This window comes from Scylla paramamosain, chromosome 3 (assembly GCF_035594125.1).
Source record: "Scylla paramamosain isolate STU-SP2022 chromosome 3, ASM3559412v1, whole genome shotgun sequence".
NCBI classification, from domain to species: domain Eukaryota; kingdom Metazoa; phylum Arthropoda; class Malacostraca; order Decapoda; family Portunidae; genus Scylla; species Scylla paramamosain.
Window position 1 is genome coordinate 16,815,241 of NC_087153.1, and position 24,292 is coordinate 16,839,532.

The 24,292-nt window shown below is 38.6% G+C and overlaps 2 protein-coding genes across 4 annotated transcripts in view; one reads left to right on the forward strand and one right to left on the reverse strand.

Annotated features, from left to right (window-relative positions):
• Positions 1–1,101: 1,101 nt before the first annotated feature.
• LOC135091755 (lysyl oxidase homolog 2-like) lies at positions 1,102–21,378 on the reverse strand. 3 transcript variants are annotated; one of them, XM_063989692.1, is made up of 9 exons: positions 20,749–21,374; positions 9,347–9,493; positions 8,819–9,021; positions 8,345–8,534; positions 7,842–8,000; positions 7,080–7,207; positions 6,721–6,851; positions 6,183–6,435; positions 1,102–4,436 (listed from the first exon to the last, which is right to left on the reverse strand). In XM_063989692.1, exons 1-9 carry the CDS (start codon positions 21,014–21,016, stop codon positions 4,314–4,316), a joined length of 1,602 nt encoding a protein of 533 aa, XP_063845762.1. In that variant the 5' UTR covers positions 21,017–21,374; the 3' UTR covers positions 1,102–4,313. The 3 variants fall into 3 exon arrangements, with proteins under 3 accessions (XP_063845762.1, XP_063845778.1, XP_063845769.1); XM_063989708.1 differs by lacking the exon at positions 20,749–21,374 and adding an exon at positions 13,615–13,971; XM_063989699.1 differs by lacking the exon at positions 1,102–4,436 and adding an exon at positions 4,446–4,946 and having other exon boundaries at positions 20,749–21,378.
• The window catches only part of LOC135091731 (uncharacterized), a 29,088-nt gene continuing 13,833 nt past the window's right edge, over positions 9,038–24,292 (forward strand). The window contains exon 1 of the transcript XR_010262615.1: positions 9,038–9,176. The gene's annotated coding sequence lies outside the window, so the exon portion shown is untranslated. The remainder of the gene's footprint in view (positions 9,177–24,292) is intronic.

Below are 24,292 nucleotides of genomic sequence, written 5' to 3' on the forward strand. Positions count from 1 at the left end.
TTAAGAGAATTATAGTGATTCATGAAATCCTTGAAATAGAAAATAATCTAGAAACATACACATGTGTGTTTTTATTTTAATCATTATTTCTTTCAGGTCTGCAAAACATACATGAATATCTAAAATACTCAGTATCTCCCCAAAATTAAAAAATAGGGGAAAGAGCTTCAGATTTCTCTCTCTCTCTCTCTCTCTCTCTCTCTCTCTCTCTCTCTCTCTCTCTCTCTCTCTCTCTCTCTCTCTCTCTCTCTCTCTCTCTCTCTCTCTCTCTCTCTCTCTCTCTCTCTCCAAAAACATTATTTTATATCAGTGGTTCTCAACTGGGGGGGCAGTGCAGACACTCATGGGGGACCATGAACACTGGACAGGAGAGGAAAAAATCACGGAAAATCACAGACTCACTGGCTATTAGAACAAAGGAGATGCAGCTATCTATCTATCTATCAATCTATCTATCTGATTCTATCTGTCTATCTATGGTGGCATAATTGGGGAGGGGAATGAGGGGGTGGCACAGGGAGGTGGGAGTGCCCAACTGCATTGAACCAGCTTTGGAGGAGACCAGCTTGCAAAAGGTTGAGGACCACTGTGAAGGCAGAAAATATAATAAGGTAGAATGTTCCAAAGTTCACCTCTGGATGGGATAGTAATAATTAAGTTTTACTTTGGTAGAGTTCATGAAATATTGTGTTGCAGGGCCATGTGTAAGAAGCTTCAACAGGTTTTATTAAAGCACATGTAATGCTTTGACCCTGCAACACAGGGCTGCACACCTTTAGGCCTAGTTGGAAGAATACTGCTGCCATAGTGTATAAGCAATGTAAAAGATGACTAAAGAAGAAGAGGAATGACACTGTTAAGCCCCTCTTCTGTATTTTTATCCCAGCAATGAGACTAGGTATGGTTTCTTGTCTTGGCATCCCCTTTAACTGGAAATTCACTCTGGTATACAAAGATATGTAGAAGTTTAATTTATCTATCCCTGGAATTACTTTTTTGTAAGTGTGGAACACCATGAAGCATGATACATCCCCTGTATACCTTGAGGAGAGAAGGAAAATATTGTCCCAGAAATATTGGACTGTGAAAACAAAATACATATTTTCAAAATCATCATTTTCATAGAAAATGACCAAAGGAGCTTTATTCTGAATAAGTTACAAAATCAGCTTTTAAATCAATAAAAGAAATTATGTTTTCAATTTTATATGTATATAATCATGTCTACCATAATTCATTATACTCTACAGTTTAACAACTTTATTTACCTCATGACCAAGGTCAAACAAAATACATAACAAAAAAGCTATTATCCAAACGTACACATGGGATACATATGTGTGCAAGTTAACTTGCTGTAAAGTCTAATGCTAGCTTTTGAAGAACCAACTGAGATCTACATTTATACTCAGAGTTTATCAGTGGTATCACCATAACTAGCTTTATCACATATCATACAAGCTGCATTCACTGGCCATGAACAATTTGGGTTAGATGCACCAGTGAAACAATTGTAAGCTACCCTTTGTTAAGTTCCAGTTTTTTTCAAACTGATTCAGTATCAGTAAATTCCTGCATAAACTGAACTGCACACTAACTTATATAAATTAATAATGAGTACTCAATAAACATTAAATATTATCTTTGCTTTCTTGAGATTTATTTATAGTGATTACTTAAATATCATTTTTATGCAGAAGTTTCTCCGGAGATAACTGCAGCCTGATTGTACAAGTCAAGGTCCCAACACTCTGGTTACCATGAATGTCAGTGTTTGGTTAGGTGTGTCACTGAATAACTTTAGGTTTTTCTCTGATGTCTGATTGTTTTCTCCATCTTTAGACACTATCTACTTGATTTTGAAACTAGTATCATATTACAGTATTCATATTACAGTATTAGATAAACACTTAAATGTAACAAACAGCAATACTGCTTGATATATTCCTTATATTTTTTTCCTCATCTACAGAATACTGAATCGCATACAAAAAAGGTCTCACATAGTTTGTGCTATATAATTTGATATCGATTGTTTCTTCATTAATCAACAGTTAGTTTCTTCTTAGATATACACAGTGTGCACTATCATCATCTTTATTTTAAAAGTTAAAAAATACAGTATATGTTAAACAAATCTGTACTTAGAGATATGTGTAATTAAAGCCTGTATTCAGAAACACTTTGCTCTTTCACCACAACTATTTTCTAAGGCTGACAAGATGATTAGCCAGGTTCTCAAGAGTGTTCCTTCTGTTAATAATGTAGAAATCTTGTTAATCTGTCACTAGAACTGTAAAAACATTTGAAAGCCCATGTAACTTACACTAGAGCCTCTGAAATGTAGAGGAGGTGTGACGCAGAAGTGTTTCAGAATATGGGCCTAAGTGGCAGTGAGTCCCTACATTATTCCTAATATCTATTTTCTCCTTAAATCATGGACTGTGTGGAAAAATACCACTATAAAGAAAACTGTGATCACTATAGTGGTGTGATTACAGTACATCCTTTATGAACATCTAAATGAGTAAGTACACAGTGTAATAGTATGTATAAAAGAGATGCAGTTCATATACAACACAATGGAACACAAATTGGGAATAACATGAGTTTGAATGTTGCAGGAAAACTATTTGGCAAATAGCATATAATAAAGAAAAAACACTGAACAGTACAATTTGATAAACATCAAGCTGTGACTACACTCCTTGGCTTGACATGCAGCCACTGTATTGTGTAAATCCATCAGGTCTCCCTCAATTCTCTTCACTGATAATTAGAAATATTATTTACTTGTAGATTATATGTCTATTTGTATGTTTACTCTGAACTATCTATGTTGTTGTCATGCTCTCCTTGTTTCATTGCAGGGTAATTATTCTAGTGGTCATGGAACACAAGTGGCATACTTTAAGCACACAGCAAAATTAACAACTATTAGATATGCAAATAATTTTGTTTATGATAATGAGATAAGCTAACCAAACAGACACACTGTTAATGTCACAAGGCACTTAGGGATGAACTTTTTGGGGGGAAGAGATCAAGCTGTGACCATTTTAGTGATCCCAACTCTTGAGTCAGCCACTCTGGCTGCATATACTACTTCCCATGCCTGACTCCAGATCTTTTCTTAAAAACAGGTTATTACTAAGATACTTCACAGGATATACATTTTTTTTTTATTTATTTTTTTCTTTTGCAACGACCAACAAAATTTAATAATACTCCTGCATAAAATAGTTCATGAACACAAAAGGTGAAAAAAATTATTCTACTGACTTAGATATTTCAGTCATACAAACCAATTTCTCAGAATACAATACAGTATATATATATATATATATATATATATATATATATATATATATATATATATATATATATATATATATATATATATATATATATATATATATATATCATATGCACACATGCACATAAACATGTATCTGACAATATTCCAAAATAGGTATCACATAAATTAACTAATACACAGGAAGAAGGAAAAAACTTATTCTACACAGTCAAAATGTGCTCAAAATGCACATGATTAAGTTTTTGCCACATGTTAATTAATTCCTGGTTTGTACTTCTCTGAGAAGATTAGATGCATGTACATTACATTAATGTGATCATTTCAAACATAGCATATAGAAGATCCTCCAGCAATAGACACAAACATGTTACATTGTGTAAATTTGAACAACTTAATAGATTTATAGTATATTTCGGTTATTAAAGTAGATGTTAAAAGGAATCAGAATAATTCTCACTGAAGATCACTGACAAGCTATATCTGTCATTTTAGTCAGTCTTGCAAGAACTACTAAGGATAAGTGTCATATCCATTCACACTCTTATATAATAATAAAAATTCTCTTGAGTTAACAGCATACATTATATGATTAGGGTACATTAATAACCTGATCTAAAAGTAAGGAAATGTTTGGTAACCAGACTCACTGTTTAATTATTTATCTCACTAAACTAATGACAGTTCATTGTGTCACAGAGACGTAGTATCTCACTAAACTAATGAGAGTTCAGTGTGTCTGTTATTTTACAAGGATATATATATATATATATATATATATATATATATATATATATATATATATATATATATATATATATATATATATATATATATATATATATATATATATATATATATATATATATTCTTTTCTTATTAATGAAAATTCACTGAGTAGGTGACTTTACAAGATTGTTTTATCATCAGCAAGCAAATAGGCACACAACATGTTTTAGTCAGAAATGTGAAAGGCTTACTTGATTTTAATAATGTATTAGGGTCTGCCCAGTGTACAGTTCCCTATCCACACATTCTGGGTACCATATATCATTTCACATGAAGCAGCATTGTTGTCAAATGTCTTCTCTGCGACCTTAAACTCTGGATTTATTGCCAGCTGAAATTGTGGAATAAATGCAAGTTAAAATTACTTTTACTTATATCACAGCAAGTGGAAAAATTACAATAAAGGAAATTGTGTGATAGTAAATTCATGTTTTAAGAAGACTGATCATTGATCAACATAGAGTTAAAGGATAAGTTCCTATACATACATGATTTGCTATATAGAAAGTTAAAAGATGCACTGATGACACACCACTTGATCCTGTTGGATGCAAATGTTTGAAGGATATACAATTGTTATACATATGAATGATAACCAGTGAATAAATAAATAAATTAACTAATAAATAATGCATCAATGAACAATGTCATGGAAGCCAAATAATGGTGGGAGGGACAGAGGGAGGGCAGGTGGTGGTGGTGGTGCTGCTCCCACATTTCAAGGCCGGGCCAGTGAGCAGTTTCCCACCCATAAACTTGTTTCCCCATATATTAATTCACAAATGGCAGCATTGTTATCGAAGCTCATCTCTGCTACTTTGAATTCTGGATTGACTGCAACCTGATAGAATGTGCATGCAAAACACACAGTTAATAAAACTATAGTAAGTATAGCAAGAATTTTCAAAGATAACAGGCAGGAAGATGACATGTCTGACATATGTCACAGTAGTGTGTTAAGTCAACATATTTCTCTCTCATGTCAATGTAAGAATAAAAATATTGTAGGCAACAATAGCATTTCTTAATCTTTCAAATCTTCAAAATATAAGGAAATGCATACAACAGAATTTCACTCACACTGTTAAGTCTGTAATCCCTTTTGTCTGTAAACATGCCCACATCTACACTCATTAAAAAAAAAAAAAAAGTTAATAAGTACCAGCACTATCACTTATATGAATTTTCCAGAATAAGATTATTTGGGCTAAGAGAGCTTTATTGTCACCAAATGGGATGTGACATCAACATGATAAAAATTAACTGCTCTGAAAATTATCTAGTAGGTTTTTTTTTTTTTTTTTTTTTTGAGATCATAAGTTAATACCTTTCTATACATCTCTCCAAACTGCACTACTGAAAGTTTTATTCTATTGGAGATACAGGCTGAAGTGGCTCAGTCCTCTCCCCATTTATCCTATCTCTGCTGTTCGCTATTATCTCATCTCCTTTTATATTTAGCTTGTCATGTTTCTCATTACACTTTTCTTTCCTTGCCCTGACCCACAACTATTTTCCCAAGGGATGGCAGGGCTGGAAATCTTTCACTATTTCTTTATCTTTTTTTCACATCATGCCCACAATCCTTCCTATCATGATGATACTTAAGATGCTGCACTTCTTCTGTTCATCACTACTCTCCCTATGTCATTCATCACTTACTGAAGTCTTGAATAATATTTTCAACATACCAAAAGCACATGAAAAGTTAAAACAGAGAGACAGAAAGTTGGTTCTTAGTAATCAAGTAGAAAACGCAGAAGTTAAGCACATTGGCAGACTGTGTTGTATGAGTATGACATCATTATGAGAAACTGTATTTCAATCTAATTTCTCAATTTTATGACATTCATAGCACATATAATGTATGTACAACAGAATTATGATCAACAGAAGTTAGTGTTCATGGTAATTCAAATTTATGTTAACTCAGAGCATATCTACATAAGCAACAACCCCTGAGTTCCCTGAAATGGTATTGTCAGATAACCTTAAGGTTCCAGTCACTCCAGCTGTGGAGCTACTTGCTATGAAAATATGAACAATATATCCCTAATATAAACAAAAGAAGACTTACCTTAAATGTGTATGTGCCTGGCTTGAGATCAGTGATGTCAACCCACTGGCAGTCAATATTATAGGCGTAGGTGTCAGTACAGCCAGGACTGATACCTTGGTCACCATAGTTGGCACACTTGAACACAGGTTCAACATCTGGTAAGCAGTTGTTATCCTCTAGACAAAAGGAAGCTTTATGCCCTTCTGCTACTCGGTTTCCTTGAGAATCAATGATGTCATAGTGAGCAAACACTTCCATGCTATGGTAGTGCCTGAAAAGAATAATAAACTTTAGTGTGAATGCTGTATTTTTGTTTGTTGTATTTGTTACAATAGTTTTTATGATTAAATATACTATACGAGTATTTACATCGTTTTCTTGCTTTTACTTATGCCTGTTTGGCCTTTGAGGCCACATCTATATAAGTATTGCATTATTCATAAACACTTACTGAAGTTGTGTGCCGCATACTGCATTTCTGATACTGTACATACATACTCATTATCGTCATAATTCTGAAATCTTTGTACCAACTAACTGAGTTGGACTGACTTACATATGACAGGCGTGCCACTCCCAGTACTGCTTGGGAAGGAAAGGTCGGAAAGCTTCATCTCCTTGGTTGAATATCCTGGCAGTGAAGCGCATGAGTCTCCGAGTATTGAGGTGCCACCCATAGCCACTCTTCTGTGAAGGATGAAAAATACTTATCAATGTGCATTTAATGATATTAAATGTATTTTACAGACCATTCAGACAAAAATTTTTACAAACATCTGGTTTTAATATGAACAACCAATATCTGACAATCAGAAAAAATAACAAATAATGTACGAGTAAATGTCACATTATGTATATAAGACAAATTCTGTTTATGACTCATCACTTGAAGTAAATAGCAGCACTGAGCCTAACCTCAACCTCCGCAGATGAGGTGGCTAGACAATTTTCTTCCATAGCGCACTGCAGGAAGAAGAGCTGCTTGTCCTCCAGGCGAGCTGACCTTGCCAATTCCATGTGGTCTGGCACCAAATCTGCCATTTCTTTTGGCAAAGAGAGTTGGATCATTAAGAAAACATCCTGGTATTATAAGATACATAGTATACATTTATTTCATAAAACTTGATAATGTTTTATACATTTTACAGACCATTCCAGAAAGGATTTGGGAACAACAGAATTGCAAGATGTGAATTTTCTGAAAGCCTCTCATATTAGAAAAATATTCCTAAACAGTGCCACTGACAATGACAAAAATTACATATCATGTTATATTATATTTAACAGCATACCTACCCACTTATGTATGATGTGTAGCTCTATACTAAAAAAAAAAAAATGTTGAAACTCATAATCAACCAAAATGCATTGTGTCTGAGGCTTTCTGTAATGATGCAACCAGCACAGTTTGGCTCAGAGCAAGTTCAACTGCTTCTTGAAACAAAATTCACTAAATTTTCAATACTGAGCTGCTTAATTTGAGTGTGATTTAACTAATATGGATTTTAAATATAAGACTCATAATTTAGTGATGATGGTGCAATGCATAATCAGGCAATGCAATTACACACACACACACACACACACACACACAGACACACACACACACACACACTAAGAATTGGTTACTTGGATGCTGCAAATCAAACATGGGCAGAGAGAATGTTATGAGCTTACTTTGAACACAGGTGACTCCAGCAATATTCCCATTTGCAGATGGATCAGGACAGAAAACCTCCCCCACATCATCATGGAGGCACTGTTCTAACTTTCCCTCATTTCCGGTGCACTTCATGCCGCTGATAATGATATCTGATCGATTTCCCCCAAAGAAGTCTGTTGATGAGGATTTTTTGTAATACAGATTGAATTTAAAATTGATTCAAAAATAATTTACCAATAACTAGATAGAACTGTATTACATGTTTCAAAATTGTGAAAGAATATGGGGCAATGGCAGACTACTGCACTGTATTTAAACCTTCTTGATTTGTAGGAAACCAAGAGAGAGAGAGAGAGAGAGAGAGAGAGAGAGAGAGAGAGAATTTGCTATAAATACTTTTGATTTATATATCTTTATATTTTTATCTATTTATTTATTCATGTATATTTATCTATTTTATTCATTCATTTATTGTATAGTGTGACATGACTCATTTTCAATTTTTGCTCAGTCGCACCTGTGGACAAAGCTCCTTGGGCATAACCGTACCCCAGATGGCGGCACACCACCATGCCCTCCAGCAGGGACCAACCATCGCCACACAGAAGCCCCCACTCCTCAGACCCCGCCAGCTGCACCTCCACTCGACCTTCGAACTCCGACCGTCCTCCCTGCAGGCGAAGCTTCACCTTCCCTTCCACCGCGTGCTGAAATAGTTGTTCAGTGTTATATTAACTTGCAAATTTACGACACACTATAACCTCATGAAAATATTTCGTTTATATTTCCTGATTTTCTTGTGAGGGGGAAAATAATATTTATATATATATCTTAAGTAAAATAAATAAAACATATAATCCGTAGCCATTCAACTCGAAAACTCAAAATAGTAGCTTCTTAATCACTTGATCTCGCCCATGCAGAGAGAGAGAGAGAGAGGCGTGGGGGTTGGGGTAGAAATGAGTTCGGCATTTTAATTAGCACGTCTTACTTTTAATACGGTTTTATTTGTAATGATTGGCTCATCTCGTGGAGGTAAAGTGGGCGATGGAGTAGAGGAAGAGAAGTGACTCCTGCAAACTACCCCAGCTGCTTCGTCTCGCTCGCAGTCGTGGATTCCCCAGCCGTCAAATTTGCACTGTGTCAGATTCTTCTCCGTTCCCATGCAGAAAAGGTTATCCATCCAGAATCTGTCTGTGGGGAGGTGAAGATAAAGAGTTGAGGAATCGCATGCAGCGTAATATGTCGGCCATAATTCCACAAGATATGAGTTCCGAGAAGAGAAGATGTGAGGAACTGGTGTTGGTGTGAAGCAAGTCTGACGGGGCACTACATTCATCCACATCAAGGTATTTATGCTTTGTTCAGTATTTTAGATGAATGGCCTAGCAAACAGGAAGAAGGAATCACACGAGTGATGGGCATATTTACTTATTAATGGATTTTAATATAAAAAATCAATATTCACGTTTTTGTTTACCCTTCATTGTCTCGGAAGTGTGTGTGAAATAGCACTTACCTCTGGCATGACCGTAGACTCCACTGTAGGTAACTTTTTCAAGGCCAGGGAAACCCAAAGCCTTGCAGACCATTTCACCCTCACGGTCATCCCACTCATCGTCACAAATGTTACCCCAGCGGTTTTCGTGGAATATTTGCACGTTTCCTGCAACGAAGCAAGTGTTAGGGAGTAATAAGTGTTAAGTGTTGAAGTGTGAATATGAAATTGTTATGTTACACCGATCCCACCAAACTGCGCCTGTCACAGATACCCTTTAGTCTATACCATGGCTATGTAAGTTTTCTGAACGTTGTCTGAGAGAGAGAGAGAGAGAGAGAGAGAGAGAGAGAGAGAGAGAGAGAGAGAGAGAGAGAGACTTATTAGGAGTGATATTACCTGACCAATTTTTTTTTAACCTCTTCATTCCCTCGTCACCAATGATGCTACTCTCGATCATAATCAATGGCTCCTTTGCGTTACTTATGCATTTATCATGGAGCTATAACATGGAGAGGTCTCCTGCTCCGCTCTCATGACAAGTAAAGCCAATGGGCAGTGCTTATCGAGTTTTTTTTTTTTTCTTTTCTTTTTATGTAGGAAGGACACTGGCCAAGAGCAACAAAAATCCAATAAAAAAAAATGCCCACTGAAATGCCAGTCCCATAAAAGGGTCAAAGCAGTAGTCAAAAATTGATGAATAAGTGTCTTGAAACCTCCCTCTTGAAGGAATTCAAGTTTTAGAAAGGTGGAAATACAGAAGCAGGCAGGGAGTTCCAGAGTTTACCAGAGGTAGGGATGAATGATTGGGAATACTGGTTAACTCTTGCGTTAGAGAGGTGGACAGAATAGGGGTGAGAGAAAGAAGAAAGTCTTGTGCAGCGAGGCCGTGGGAGGAGGGGAGGCATGCAGTTAGCAAGATCAGAAGAGCAGTTAGCATGAAAATAGCGGTAGAAAACAGCTAGAGATGCAACATTGCGGCGGTTAGAGAGAGGCTGAAGACAGTCATTTAGACTCAGGCAGTGGTTCTCAAACTATGGGTCGCGACCCAAAGTTGGGTCGCGAGATCAATTTTGATGGGTCGCAGGGACACAGGAACATTATCATGCTTTCAGTGTTTCAGTGTATTTCATTTACTTAATTGAATTATTCTTCTTTAACCACAAATTACTTTTGTTATGTATGTTCATCTTCCCCCCACCTCCCTCCTCCTGGGCCCCACGTAATGGTGTCTCTGACTGCTGTACACAAGCTGTACACATTATTTATTTTTTTCCAAAATAAAGTATATATATCATTGTACATTTTCTTTCTCTTTACTCTGGGTCGCGAAGGAATGAAATGTTCCAAATAGGGTCGCTCATGAAAAAGTTTGAGAACCACTGAGTTAGAGGAGAGGAGTTGATGAGACGAAAAGCTTTTGATTCCACCCTGTCTAGAAGAGCAGTCCACCCTTTCTAGAAGAGTCTGTGAGCGGAGCTTACGATCAAGTAAATTGACGCAAAACATCGCGATCTCCCGTGTTGAGCTATGGGGATTTACCACTTTGTTTGCATATAAGACGAAAAATTAGAAAGAATTGATGGTTTGAGTTACGAAAAGTACATGATAGTTTCCTAAATATGTTATGTAGACCCATAATAATGGCATTTATGCCAGATAACCACAATATCGATAATCATTTCTCCTTGACGTTTTCAAAGAGAAATGGTAGTAAAAAGATTGTTTTTCACTGTTTATTGCATGACAAGGCACAAATAGTAAAACAAAAATTCAATAATTAGATGCCTTTTAAGTGTACAGTGACATGATAACACAATTCTAAATAAGTGTTCTTCAACCTAATATCACACACACACACACACACACACACACACACACAGAGAGAGAGAGAGAGAGAGAAAAAAAAATTTCATGTCAATAAGCAATTATATAATTATTCTATTTGAGAACACCTTTCACCTGATTATATATATATATATATATATATATATATATATATATATATATATATATATATATATATATATATATATATATATATATATATATATATATATATATATATATATAATAAAAAGCAGTGCCAATTCCACTTTTTTTTCTCTCCTCATACTACTACTACAACAGTCTACACATCCTGTTCAGGAGAACACCTAGATATACTTGGAAAAACGCTGAAAATTTGAGGAAATGATGAACAGACGCGGACAGGGAGGAGGGAAGGTCTCGGTCTAATGTTTTCATGATGGTGCTCTGAACGTGGCTGCAACATGTACTGTATTTAAACCTTATTTGGGGCATTTTTGGGGTTATTTATCTATTTTCATGGTTAATTCTAGCTTTCCTTCACGTCTGAGTCTGAAAACACACGGAGGTTTACCTAAATATTGATGTACAGGCAGGGAGGGAAGCAGGAAAAATGTCCGTCTCGGCCATCATTTTTTACATACGGCAATTAATTTTGAAACTCGCGAGAAGAAAGATGCCAAAACTGGACTGCACTATATATTCTGACCTGCAATATACTTCAACTAACTTACTGAACATTGATGGAAAGCATGACCTGGGTCTTAGTAACATGATGACGTCACTGATGATGTCACTTCTATGTATATACGTACGTTAATCCATTTTGAAATTGACCCCCCGAAAAAACGGAACTCGAATGGAATCCTATATATATTCTGACTTGCTATATACTATAATAGATACCTGGAATATAAAAACATTTCCGGCCTGACTAATAATAAAGAAAAATTCAAAACACAATCTAATTTTCACGAATGGGGCCACAAAAACCTCATAATATCGAGAAGGAAAACACCGCCAGATTAGATTATGTTACATATTCTCAATATAAGAAATCTTTAATTTTCATATTAATAAAAGAAAACGAAAAATTTTCGTCGTCTTAAGATTTTTTTTTTATTTATCTAGCAACAGACTTAGTTTGAATTTGAAAATACGAATTGTTACACTATATTTTATTGGATATTATTACTTGAGATACATTTTTTATGATTCTTAAGTCTTAAATCAAACACCAAAACAAGCCTAGGCACGCTGATATATATATATATATATATATATATATATATATATATATATATATATATATATATATATATATATATATATATATATATATATATATATATAAAGTGACGAAAGTGTTATTTTAACCGGAAAGGAAAAACAGTTAGACAAGATTTTATTATATACTATAACTTGTTATTCTTTTCTATTAATAAAATAAATATCAAAATAAAATGATGATATAGAACTGGAGTTTTTTTTTTTTTTTTTTGCACCTCAGTACCTCCTCCTCCTCTTCCCTCCCCCTCACACTCCTCCTCTCCCCTCCACCTCCATCTCCTCCACCTATTCCTACACAGCGAGCCTTTAAATCACTTAGAAACACCTGCAAAACTCTCGACATTACGCTAAATATCTGACGGAAAATTTTTACCTTAGCCACGACGGGACGGGGCGGGGGTCGGAGGGGCTTGGCGGGGCTCGGCGGGGCTCGTCAGGTCGGGGGGCCAAGGATACTGTGGTGTGGTACGCTGTGGCATGGTATGGTGTTTGGTGGTGATAGTGGTGGTAGTGTAGTGTGGTGTGGTGGTGGTGATGGTGGTGTGGTGTGGTTGTGTAGTGTTAACACTACACTCCCACAAGCTAAACTGTCCTGTGTGTGTGTGTGTGTGTGTGGTGCCGATCAAAGACGAGTTACAAAGCTGTATAATTGGTGTTTAAGCCTTAAACTGCCACTTGGTGTGTATGTGTGTGTGTGTGTGTGTGTGTGTGTTCAATTGTTTCTGTGTATGTATCTAAGAATGCATGCATATATGTATGTATGTATGTGTGTATGTATGTGTGTATGTATGTATGTGCGCTGAGATTAGTGTGTTCTGTACATAATTATATAATATCATATGAGAGAGAGAGAGAGAGAGAGAGAGAGAGAGAGAGAGAGAGAGAGAGAGAGAGAGAGAGTTAAATTTCATATAATTTCATTTAAGGTCAATAAGCAATATGCAAGTATATAATTGTTCTATTTGAGATCAATATATAGCAAGAAAAATCAACTTTCAGGCCATCATTCACCTGATACACAGTTTATTTCTTCTTCATTTATATACACATATATATGTACTACATGTATATATACATGTGGACATGATCTCGTTCACCCATATGTCCACCCCAAAGACAGCTTCCCATCTCTCACCCAAGTCCATCCAAGCTGAAAACACTGTATGAATTGATTTGTATGTATGATTTACCGTCAAAATCCTGGTGGCACGGCACAACACCACTATTGCAGTCTTTTGTGGTCATAGATATGGTGGGCGGGCTGGGAGCAACGGCAAATAACAGGAAATGAGGAGCGAACACAGGTGTTTCTCTATACTTTCAATGCTCAGCTGGTAATGTTTTGAGCCTAAGGGGGGGGTAGAGGTGACAGGGGACCAATAGCGCGTTGGCTTCACATCCGTAACATCATGCCGATTCATCTCATTATACCTCCATGGCATTTATTATTTTTTTATTAAAAAAAAAAACTGACTAATTAAATCTTATTCATCCGCCTTTCTATGTCTTCCTTCACCTTTTCTTCATATTCACTTTTTCAGCATTTTTTTTTTTTTCGTTTTAATAATTTGATTTTTTTTTCTGCTTTCTCTCTCTCTCTCTCTCTCTCTCTCTCTCTCTCTCTCTCTCTCTCTCTCTCTCTCTCTCTCTCTCTCTCTCTCTCTCTCTCTCTCTCTCTCTCTCTCTCTCTCTCTCCTAAATTGCATAGATGAGATTCTCACTGTTTATTTGTTTCAGTAAATGGTAAATTCTTCGTCAGATCGCTGTAACTAGCCTTGTTGGTCTCGTCATTCCCTTCTTTCCTAGGTTCATTCCATCGAGTATGATAATAATGATGAACAAATACACAGTTGGTCTTTCTGTGTGTGTGTGTGTGTGTGTGTGTGTGTGTGTGTGTGTGTGTGTGTGTGTGTGTGTGTGTGTGTGTGTGTGTGTGTGTTTATTCATTTTGTATATCACTTGTAATATCATTCACACTCTTGACATTTTAGCATGATTTTACAGTTATTCTTAAGTGTCCAGAGAGAGAGAGAGAGAGAGAGAGAGAGAGAGAGAGAGAGAGAGAGAGAGAGAGAGAGAGAGAGAGAGAGATTCCTGACACTTCTGAGGCTTCTTTTGTCTGCGCTAATTAACTGTAATTTTCAAGAGCTTCATCGTCTCCCTCCCGGCAGCCAACTCATCAGGATGGAGGTTGGCAAACCATTGCAGTGAAAATTATACGAAGTTGGAAATAGATTCGGTTGTGTTACAGGTTCTGAAGGGCTGGACGAGCTAGAAATGATGTCGAAAAAAATAATAAAAAAAAGCAGTGAGAGAAGGGATAAATATATGGATAAAGAAAAAAAGAATAAGTTAAATTTAACGTATGTGTTTGTGTGTATAGAAGCAAGTTTTTGTTAGTTTAGACGCTTACATACACGAACAGTTTAAAAAAAATGCATATACAAGTAGATAAGGAGGTTTTGTTTTGCGTACTGGGTGACTTAATTAAGAACATTCGTGCCGCATGAAAGGGCAAGGGAGTGACACGGATTATGGCAATGTGATGAGCTTCCCAGACTGGGCTAGGCTGGGCTGGCCGGCTAGGAGGAAACAGCGTGCAATGAAAGGGATGGTCTGTGTATGTGTATCACCACCATCACCACCACTAACAACAACAACACAGCGGTTACATTTACGCTTCATCATCACTACCACAGAAATCACAATAAAGGTAGGGATATCATGCCCTGTAGCTGTACGCAATCATGGGACATTGGACTATTCCGAGACACTTCTGCACCATATCGATTTCTTTCAAAAGGCTCTAGTTGAAGTGACACGGGTGTTTAAGGGTGCTCTTATTGTTCTCGTAATGACAAATTAGCGAATATTTCCATGTTATTTACTAAAGAAACACTCTTGAGAACCATGCTAATAATTTCTGTGGTCTTAGAAAATCGTCGATATCAGAATACGTACCATTGTTGCGTTCATTGACCCGCGCGTTGTTGTTACTTTCAAGATCACCTTTTACAGTTTATTGTTTTGATGTGTTGTTGGGCCTTTTTTCGCCACTTTATTATTGTTCTTCCCCTGAACCACTTGCATAATGGTTAAAGAAAATAGCAGCATTGCTAGTAGTAGAACCAGCGGTAGTAGTAGTAGTAGTAGTAGTTGTTGTTGTTGAATAGAACATTTCTCTCATTACATAATAACCATCACATGAAGCCGCAGCAACAACATGAACCGTCAAGTGTGGGTAACACATGAAAACTGACGTCATGGCATAGGACTGCTTTATGCTCAAAGTGGTGACGCCAATAATACCCTCAGCCTTCACCCACACCCACACTCATACGCGGCAACACAGTCTCCCGTCGCCCTCCACCAACCGTTCCTCGTCCCGCGTCCCTGCCCAGAGAGAGAGAGAGAGAGAGAGAGAGAGAGAGAGAGAGAGAGAGAGGCATCCAGAGACAGACAGACAACGGCTATATTAACAGATGCAAACTCTCGGCGGCGGGAGAGACCAAACAGAAGTTAATATTTTCTCTCGGTAGTCTTCCACATCGAGGTGTATGTCCGTGCGTGCGTATTGCTAGACTGCGTTCGAGAGTTTATATTCTTGATAGTTTGATATGATGATGACCATAATAATAATAATGATAATAATAATAATAATGATAATAATAATAATAATAATAATAATAATAATAATAATAGTAATAATAATACCCTCATCGTGGAGCTTAACAGTGCTTTCAGCTTTTTTTATTTTTCTCTTCGGTATTTATTTACTTTTCTTATCTCACTATTATTCAGTCATTCATTCATTTATATTCATTTGTTTATCTACTTACTTATATATCTGTCCATCTATCTATCTATCTACTTGTCCGAACGACTCATTCGGAAGCTATACTCTCTCTCTCTCTCTCTCTCTCTCTCTCTCTCTCTCTCTCTCTCTCTCTCTCTCTCTCTCTCTCTCTCTCTCTCTCTCTCTCTCTCTCTCTGTGTGTGTGTGTGTGTGTGTGAACCGCTGGTCATGTGAAACCCTTGCATTTCAATCCCTCACGGTACCGCTTCTCCGCAAACATTTCTGCGTCTTACCTCGACTGCTGTCAACAGGGTCCAGTTAGTTGTTTCAAATATCTTCACGATTCTGATGACAGTTCAACAACGATTTGGCATCATGAATGGTAAAGGAAATCCATGAGAATCTTTGAACTTTGAAAATGGTCCCAATGAGAGGACAAAGTTTTCAAAATACTGGACCACAGATCTACCTCACTGCAACCTCTGACACCCAATTAACTCATCTCTGCCAACGCTCGCCCTGCACCCACACCTCAGATTACTTCAGCGTGTAGACTACATTAAGTGCAACCATGCAGCCGCCTACCACGCCCTGCTTCAGTGCACATAACTTGACACAGTCGCTTCCTCGTCAGGAATTTCCCTCGAGCGTAACTTACCCGTTTAGGTGCCTACACTTGCGATGACCACATACTGCCATATTTAGTTAAGAAGTGTGATGAGCGTGGTAGCGAACAATACTACACCACACCATGAAGTGCATACTGAGCATTGGGCGTTTGTTTAGGTAGCCTATGTATTTCTACCAACAAGCCAATTTTTATTTTGCAATATGATATATCATTGATTCTTTCGATGTATTTAATTACGCAATGTATTTATTCCTATTCGTTTTGTAAAGTTTAATACCCAAGTTGTGAATTTCGGTAACTAAAGCTGAGCCGAGTTGATCTATTCCTTTGTGGTGGGTGTGCACGTCCTGTCGTGGCGAGGTGGGCTGTTGCCTTGACTACCAGCATTACTTTATTTTCGAAGTGCTGTGTTACTCATGTCTCCGACTATACATTATTATTATTATTATTATTATTATTATTATTATTATTATTATTATTACTACTACTACTACTACTACTACTACTACTACTACTATTACTGATATCATTATTATAATTTTTATTGCTGTTACTATTATTACCACGGTTTTACGCTTTACTGACTACTTATTTATTTATTACTGTACATCATGTTTTAGAGAGCAGCACTCATCATAGTAATTTTCAGATCATGTGAATATTTTGTTCCACCCTGATCGTTCTTCATTGGTGCAATGATAGTGTACAAATAGATGTTAGTCTGAAGCAAGATTGACGCGACCACTTGGCTCTGGCAGTGTGGCTGGAGTCAGCCACTGGTGAGAGAGGCACTGTGTTCATGCAGGAAAAATGTATTCAGTAAACAAATACAATAGCATCCATTGAAAGGTTTGCGTCATCATGTTTGACTCATTATGTTACTGGACACGTTATAAGTGTAGTCATGAAGTATAGGATTAGTTTATGCAGGCCTCAGATGAAAGTTTCGGGGAAAGCTGCCATAACACCGATGTCTATGAGTGTATTTACCACTCTCACAATTAGACTTTCTCATCGTATTTATGTGGTTGATCAGCAACTCGATACTGTATCCTTTGAATCATATTACACGACTAAACAATAAAAAAAAAAAGCTTGGCAATTCTCAGGGGCTTGACTTACCCACAGCCTTGCTCCTGGAGGCCACTTGAGAGGCGCAAGCTGTTATCATCCATGCCAGCTATGTCGTGTGTGTGTGTGTGTGTGTGTGTGTGTGTGTGTGTGTGTGTGTGTGTGTGTGTGATTCACCTACGGTGGTCTGCTGGTCACCCAGCCAGCCGTTACCCTACGGAAAGAGCTAAGAGCTCATAGTGACCGATCTTCGGGTAGGACTGAGACCACTTACATACCACACACCGGGACAGCGAGGCCACAACCCCTCGGGTTACATCCCGTACCTACTTGCTGCTAGGCGAACGGGCTACACATTAAGATGCTCGCCCATTTGTGTGTGTGTGTAGTAACTCATACAAACGGCAGATCTCCACCTGCCCTTTGTCCCTGTGCAGGAGTGTGTGAGGCCGCTGTGACAGGCGAGTCGAGATGAATTACAGTAACGCTCCGGATGATGTCATTGTTATAGAGTTTGGTGGCGGAATTTAGCTTAGCACGAAGGATTGATCACCTCAGAGCCACGAAAAAAAAAAAAATATCACCTGCACACAAACATATAATTTTTTTTCTTTCTTTTTTTTTTCATGATCAGTTTCACGACTTTTCATGATCAGTTTCACGACAAATTCGTGTACATGGTGTAACTTCATTTTGTTTTATGCTGAGAAAAAGAGAGCTTTAATTTTAGGTTGCCGAAAAAGTTTTTTTTTTTTTTTTCTTCTTCTTCTTTAAGAAATTTATATGTGTATCTTCTTCCATATCTGCGAGATAGATTTGTCATGAGTGTGTAGTAGAAAGCTTAGAGGTGAACGCGCCGCTCGCTGTGTGCGAGGCGTGAGGGCGCCGAGTGCGTGTTTAGGGTGCCTGAGTGTCTGAGAGGCCAGCTGGGACCTGTTGAGGATCAAGGCCATTGGAGGGGCTCCTTGAGAGAGGGAGAGAGAGAGAGAGAGAGAGTAGTAGTAGTAGTAGTAGTAGTAGTAGTAGTAGTAGTAGTAGTTAAGGAATATTACCCCTTTCAGAACTGGCAATGTGGTGGTCGCCTGTCACAGAGTTAGCTGTTTTCCTTGGGTTTTCAGTGTCCTTCCTCACCCCCCTCCTACCCCTGATAATGCTCCTACCCGCCACGCACGCGGCGCTGCTACTACGTGGGTACTTGACCGAGAGGTGGGCGTGACTGATAAGGAGAGCCATATTTGAGGTCAGTGAGTGTCGAGGATTGCGAAGCTGAGAGCCTAGCGGGCGGGTTCAGCTGGATGTTGACTATGTTGGACGAGGGGGCGAGGCAGGAACATGTGGCTTAGGTCCGTATTCGTACATGCTTGGGTCTTTCCATCATGACTATATTTAAAGGCCACAGAGATGATTACTCGTAGTGTGGTTATTCTTTTCCATAACGATGGTCATCACAATCATGAAAATACGCTTGAAAATCACGATATCTTCCATTACAGTCTATTTAATGTAAGATATATGTTGATGAAACGTCTAAAAATGCTGTCTTCAGTGTTTGAAAGCGTTGGATAAAAATAGATGAAAGAAATATGAAATACAATAAAGAACTGTGTACCACTTGGAGAGTATGATCGAAATTTTGAGCGAAGCAAATTCAAGCTACCAAAAAAAAAAATAAATAAATAAATAAAATAAATAAAATAGCACACATTCGCCTGTCTGTAAAAACAGAATAATTAACAGCAAATAGACATACATAACGTTTGTTGTGATTAAGACGGAAAATTTATGCATACTTTTTTTTTTGTGTGTGTGGAGAAGGTTGACTAATGAATAGAAAAAGGGAAAAAGGGTGGAGGGACGACGAATTTACACTTTATTGTGAAGAGGGTTGACTAAAGAAAAGAAAATGACAGAAAAGGTGGAGAGAACAGAGGAAAAACAATGCCAGCTGCAGCTCTCAAAGAAATAGGACAGAAGAAGACGTCCAGATGCAAGAAGACAGTTTAGTTCAGGATGATGTGTTGATGCCCCTAACAGAACCATTCATAAATAAACAAGAACCTGCGAGTATCCACCCTGGCGCCTGTTCATTGAGCTCCTTGAAGGGGTCTAGCTGCGACTGAAGAGTCTCCACTTATTCCTGTGTATATCCACATATTTGCACCCTCCAATAATCTCTCTCTCTCTCTCTCTCTCTCTCTCTCTCTCTCTCTCTCTCTCTCTCTCTCTCTCTCTCTCTCTCTCTCTCTCTCTCTCTCCGATTTTCTTATATGTACGGAGACTTGACCCGACGAAATCCAATATTATTAGTACATTGATCAAATCGATGATCAAGTAAAAAAATATAAATAAATAAATAAAAATAAATAAAAAACGGGGCCAGGACGGGGGCGGGACTACTCTTGCCATCTGTGTTCTGAAGCGTCTTGTGACTTACGCAAACATTTTTGTACAACTACTACTTGCGCTTATATTACTGTCATTGTCATTGCGTAGGAAAGCCACGCCTGTACCTTAGATGTATGAGCAGCTTTTGTGAATGGATATACGAATGAATGAATTGATTAATGAATGAAGCACCAAGGTCTCTGTGACATTAGTGTTGCTGCATGATTTGCTGACCTACGAAAGTTTTTTTTTGTGTATGCTTGACAAGTCTTCTGTAGCAATGTTGTTTTTCCCTTCTCTATTTTACCTTTGTTGTACGGTATGTGTATGCTCTGAGTACATAAAATAGTAGTTACATAATATCTTTTTCATGCAAATGTTTTTGAAATAGTACAGACACAGCTTTCATCGTGTGCTTGTTGCGGCACAGCGGGCACTCACCCTCCCACTCCGCGCGGCCGTCAATCAGCCGCAGCGTGCCCTCGTCGTTGTGCCTACGTGCTTTCCTCAGGCGCCGCCGCACAAACTCTGCTCTCCTGCCCCCCGTGTGTCGTATCCTTCTGGTTCCTTTTCCACCTTCTGCTCGCACCCTCTTGCCCCGAGGCCGCCGCCGCCGCCGCCTGCGTCGTACTCCCTCAACCTCCTCCGTCATCATCGCCATCACCACCATCAGCACCATCAGGAGTGTCAGTATCCTTAGCGGAGACATTGTCACTCACGGAAGGATGCGCGTCACTAGTGCCTCTGAGTTGTCATGCAGTGCACGCGTCCACCTTAGGATCTCGCTTTCCGCCTTTCCTTAATAGATTGTTTGTGCTGTAACTTTCACTACGACAAATGTATTTATTATTCAAAAAAGTAATCGTATTACTTTCTCACATTCGAAATCCCATTCTCGCACATGTTTGGTTTATCAGATTGACAGTCTAGTGAGTCACGCGGCGTGTGATTGTCTTCACTTTACAAGGCAGTGTGCAGCGAAACAGTGGGCCCGCTTTCCACTGTGCCGGGCCTGGAGGCACTGTGAGTCGGTGACCGGGCAGGCTGAGTGCCCGCCGGACACCTGACCCCTCGACCCGCCCTCCTGCCCAGCGGAAAGTGTCGTACCGGAGCAACATTCCTAGTTTCCGCTTTGGCGTGCATGATGCGTTCAAGTGCAGTGCCAGGGATTGCTGCACACCGTTAAGGAAGATAACTGTTTTACTGCCGTTTCTTGATAATGATTCGATGGTGTCTTTGAAGAAAATTTCCTTTCGGTTGCGAAATAGATCCGTAGGAGGAGACAGATGAGAAGTTGTGGGCTTGATGGTGGCGCCAGGAATTGTCAACAGTCGCCATGATCCTAGTTCATTCCTGCACGTGGTCTCTCTCTCTCTCTCTCTCTCTCTCTCTCTCTCTCTCTCTCTCTCTCTCTCTCTCTCTCTTATCTCCGCCAATTGGAGTTCTAGGGCAGATTGAAAAATAAGATTGACCCGGGAATTAGGTCGCCAGCCTCCTTACAACCAGTGAACCCGACCCTTGCAGCAGCAGCAGCAGCAGTAGGACGACGACGAAACGCTGCACGAGATAAGGACCGCCAGCTGAGGAGGTCACCGTGTTTTTTCAAACCTTGCGACTGAAACATGCTCTGCGAAAACGGGCCTAATAAACTAAAACAACTGGAAAGGAGACGATAAAGAAGAATCAATTGAAGGTTAAAAAGACGCAGTTTGAAGATTGCTGTAGCCACATGTTAAGAAAAAGACCTGGTCAAGTAATCATGCTAAATATCGTGGGGTATTCGTATCAGTGTCCCAGTGGTGGATTCGTAGAAGGGAAGGCAAGGGTCGCCATTAATAGGTCGGCTATAAGTGGGTACTGACTGGTCTGTGTATTGTAGCCTGATGGAGAAGCCACGACTCCTACTCTGTGACAACGTATGAAATGCAACATCGCCTTCTTGATTCACAGATTCAAGGGAGGTGATGGAAGTTGATTGACTGACTGACTCATTGCTTCACTAACTAACCGACGCACTGACTGACGGATTTACTGTCTCACTAATGAACCGACTTACTGATTGACTGACTTAGTGACTTACTGCCTTACTAACTAATCGACTCACTGACTGACTGGCTGACTTACTGCCTCACTAGCTAACCGACTCACCGACTGATTGACTGACTTAGTGCCTCACTAACTGACCGACTTATTAACTGACTGACTGACCTACAATCTCACCAACTGATCGACTTACTGACTGACTAACTGACTGACTTACTTACTGTCTCACTAACTGACTGACTGACTTATTGCCTCACTAAATAAATTATGTAACTGATTTACTGATTGACTGACTGACTGACCGACTATCTCACTAACTGACTGACTGACTGACTGCCTCACTAACTGACTCACTGACTGACTGACTGACTGACTAACACACATACACACTCGTACAATAGCTGCACTGTAAAGATGAGAAGCTGATGAATATAAATACCAGGTATGTAGTTCTTACATAGAATAATTATCTTCATGAGAACTATATTCTAGAACCAATCAGAGAGAGAGAGAGAGAGAGAGAGACTTGACTTACAGGTACAGCTGAACCTTCCCTCCATTCACTGATAACGATAGCAAACTAGATCAGCAGACGTGGACGTTCCATATTCAGTGATAACGATGTAAACCATCTTTGATTCCACCCTAGTTAACAATTACTGTGTTGGGAGAAGGTAGCCAGCGAATGAAAGTTTTGTGGTCAGATTATCAAGAAGACATTTTCTCTTTCCAATACACAATCACCAAGAAGCAGTCATCTTAACGAGTTTCTCTATTAAGCGCTACTGTTTTCTCCCCAAGGTCCTTCCAGCGGTGGGTCATGTGTTAACCGGGGTCTTGGCTCCGACACAGGAGTTCGATCAGTGAGTGGGTGTTCGATGTGTGCTTCTGTATTGAAGTGTTGGTGGAAGTACGAGGGACGGCTGCCTTGTGGGAGAACATAGTGAGAGAGAGAGAGAGAGAGAGAGAGAGAGAGAGAGAGAGAGAGAGAGAGAATGTACTAAAACTCCGAAAATACACATTTATTATGTGCATTTTTTTTTTTATTTAATATAAGAGAGGCACCGGCCAAGGGCAACAAAAAGTAACAAAAAAAAAGGCCCAGTGAAAGCTTACAACAACACTACCCGTCTATAAAATAATAACAAATAATAATAATAATAAATAAATAAATAAAACAACGATCGGCCGTCCCATCACCCTTTTGAAATGGATTATATATATTAGAACAGGTAACCCAGAGGAACCTAAACACTAACGTACATTAGCCCTTTGTGTGAACCTTTGTAAAGAAAGGTAAGAGAAATAAATAGATAATGAACTTAATGAGTATACATGGTTCGAGTCACGTTCCCTGGAGGTGTATACTACGTGCGTGAGTCAACAGCCATGAAAGCTCGTCATGCTTCCTCGCCCGCCCACTCGCTGCCACAACATGAAGTGAGGCATCGTGTGTCTCCGGCTCGCTTGCTGAGATACGAGGGGGTGTGCGCTCAGCTTCACGCATGCTACACTGCTGGGTCGCCGTCATGCCAACCTTATGTCGCAACTTTCCCTCCGTAATGTTCTGTTCAGTGCAGCATCACGCCCTGAACTGAGCTGAAAATATTTACTTTTATGCTTCGCTCAGTCCCTCAGTACAATGTTCAGTTAATGTGCTGATTAAGAAACCTAATTGAGATCTTTCCATCACCTCAGATTAAAAGTATGCTATATATATATATATATATATATATATATATATATATATATATATATATATATATATATATATATATATATATATATATATATATATATATATATCAATTTGAAAATGTGTGTCACAAAACTCAGATATTGTAATATCTGGTGTATATTCTGCAGCAAGGAAAGGCAAGTTGCTCATGACTACTGTTACTGTTTGTTTTAGCAAATTCGCCAAGTGAGATATCTATATGTA

Excerpts from the sequence above, each read along its gene's own strand:
- LOC135091755 (XM_063989692.1), bottom strand. The coding sequence starts at position 21,016 with ATGTCTCCGCTAAGGATACTGACACTCCTGATGGTGCTGATGGTGGTG. Across the intron at positions 6,436-6,720 it reads GAGTGGCACGCCTGTCATAT|GCACTACCATAGCATGGAAG; the intron begins GTAAGTCAGTCC and ends TATTCTTTTCAG. Across the intron at positions 4,437-6,182 it reads CAGGCACATACACATTTAAG|CTGGCAATAAATCCAGAGTT; the intron begins GTAAGTCTTCTT and ends CCACAATTTCAG.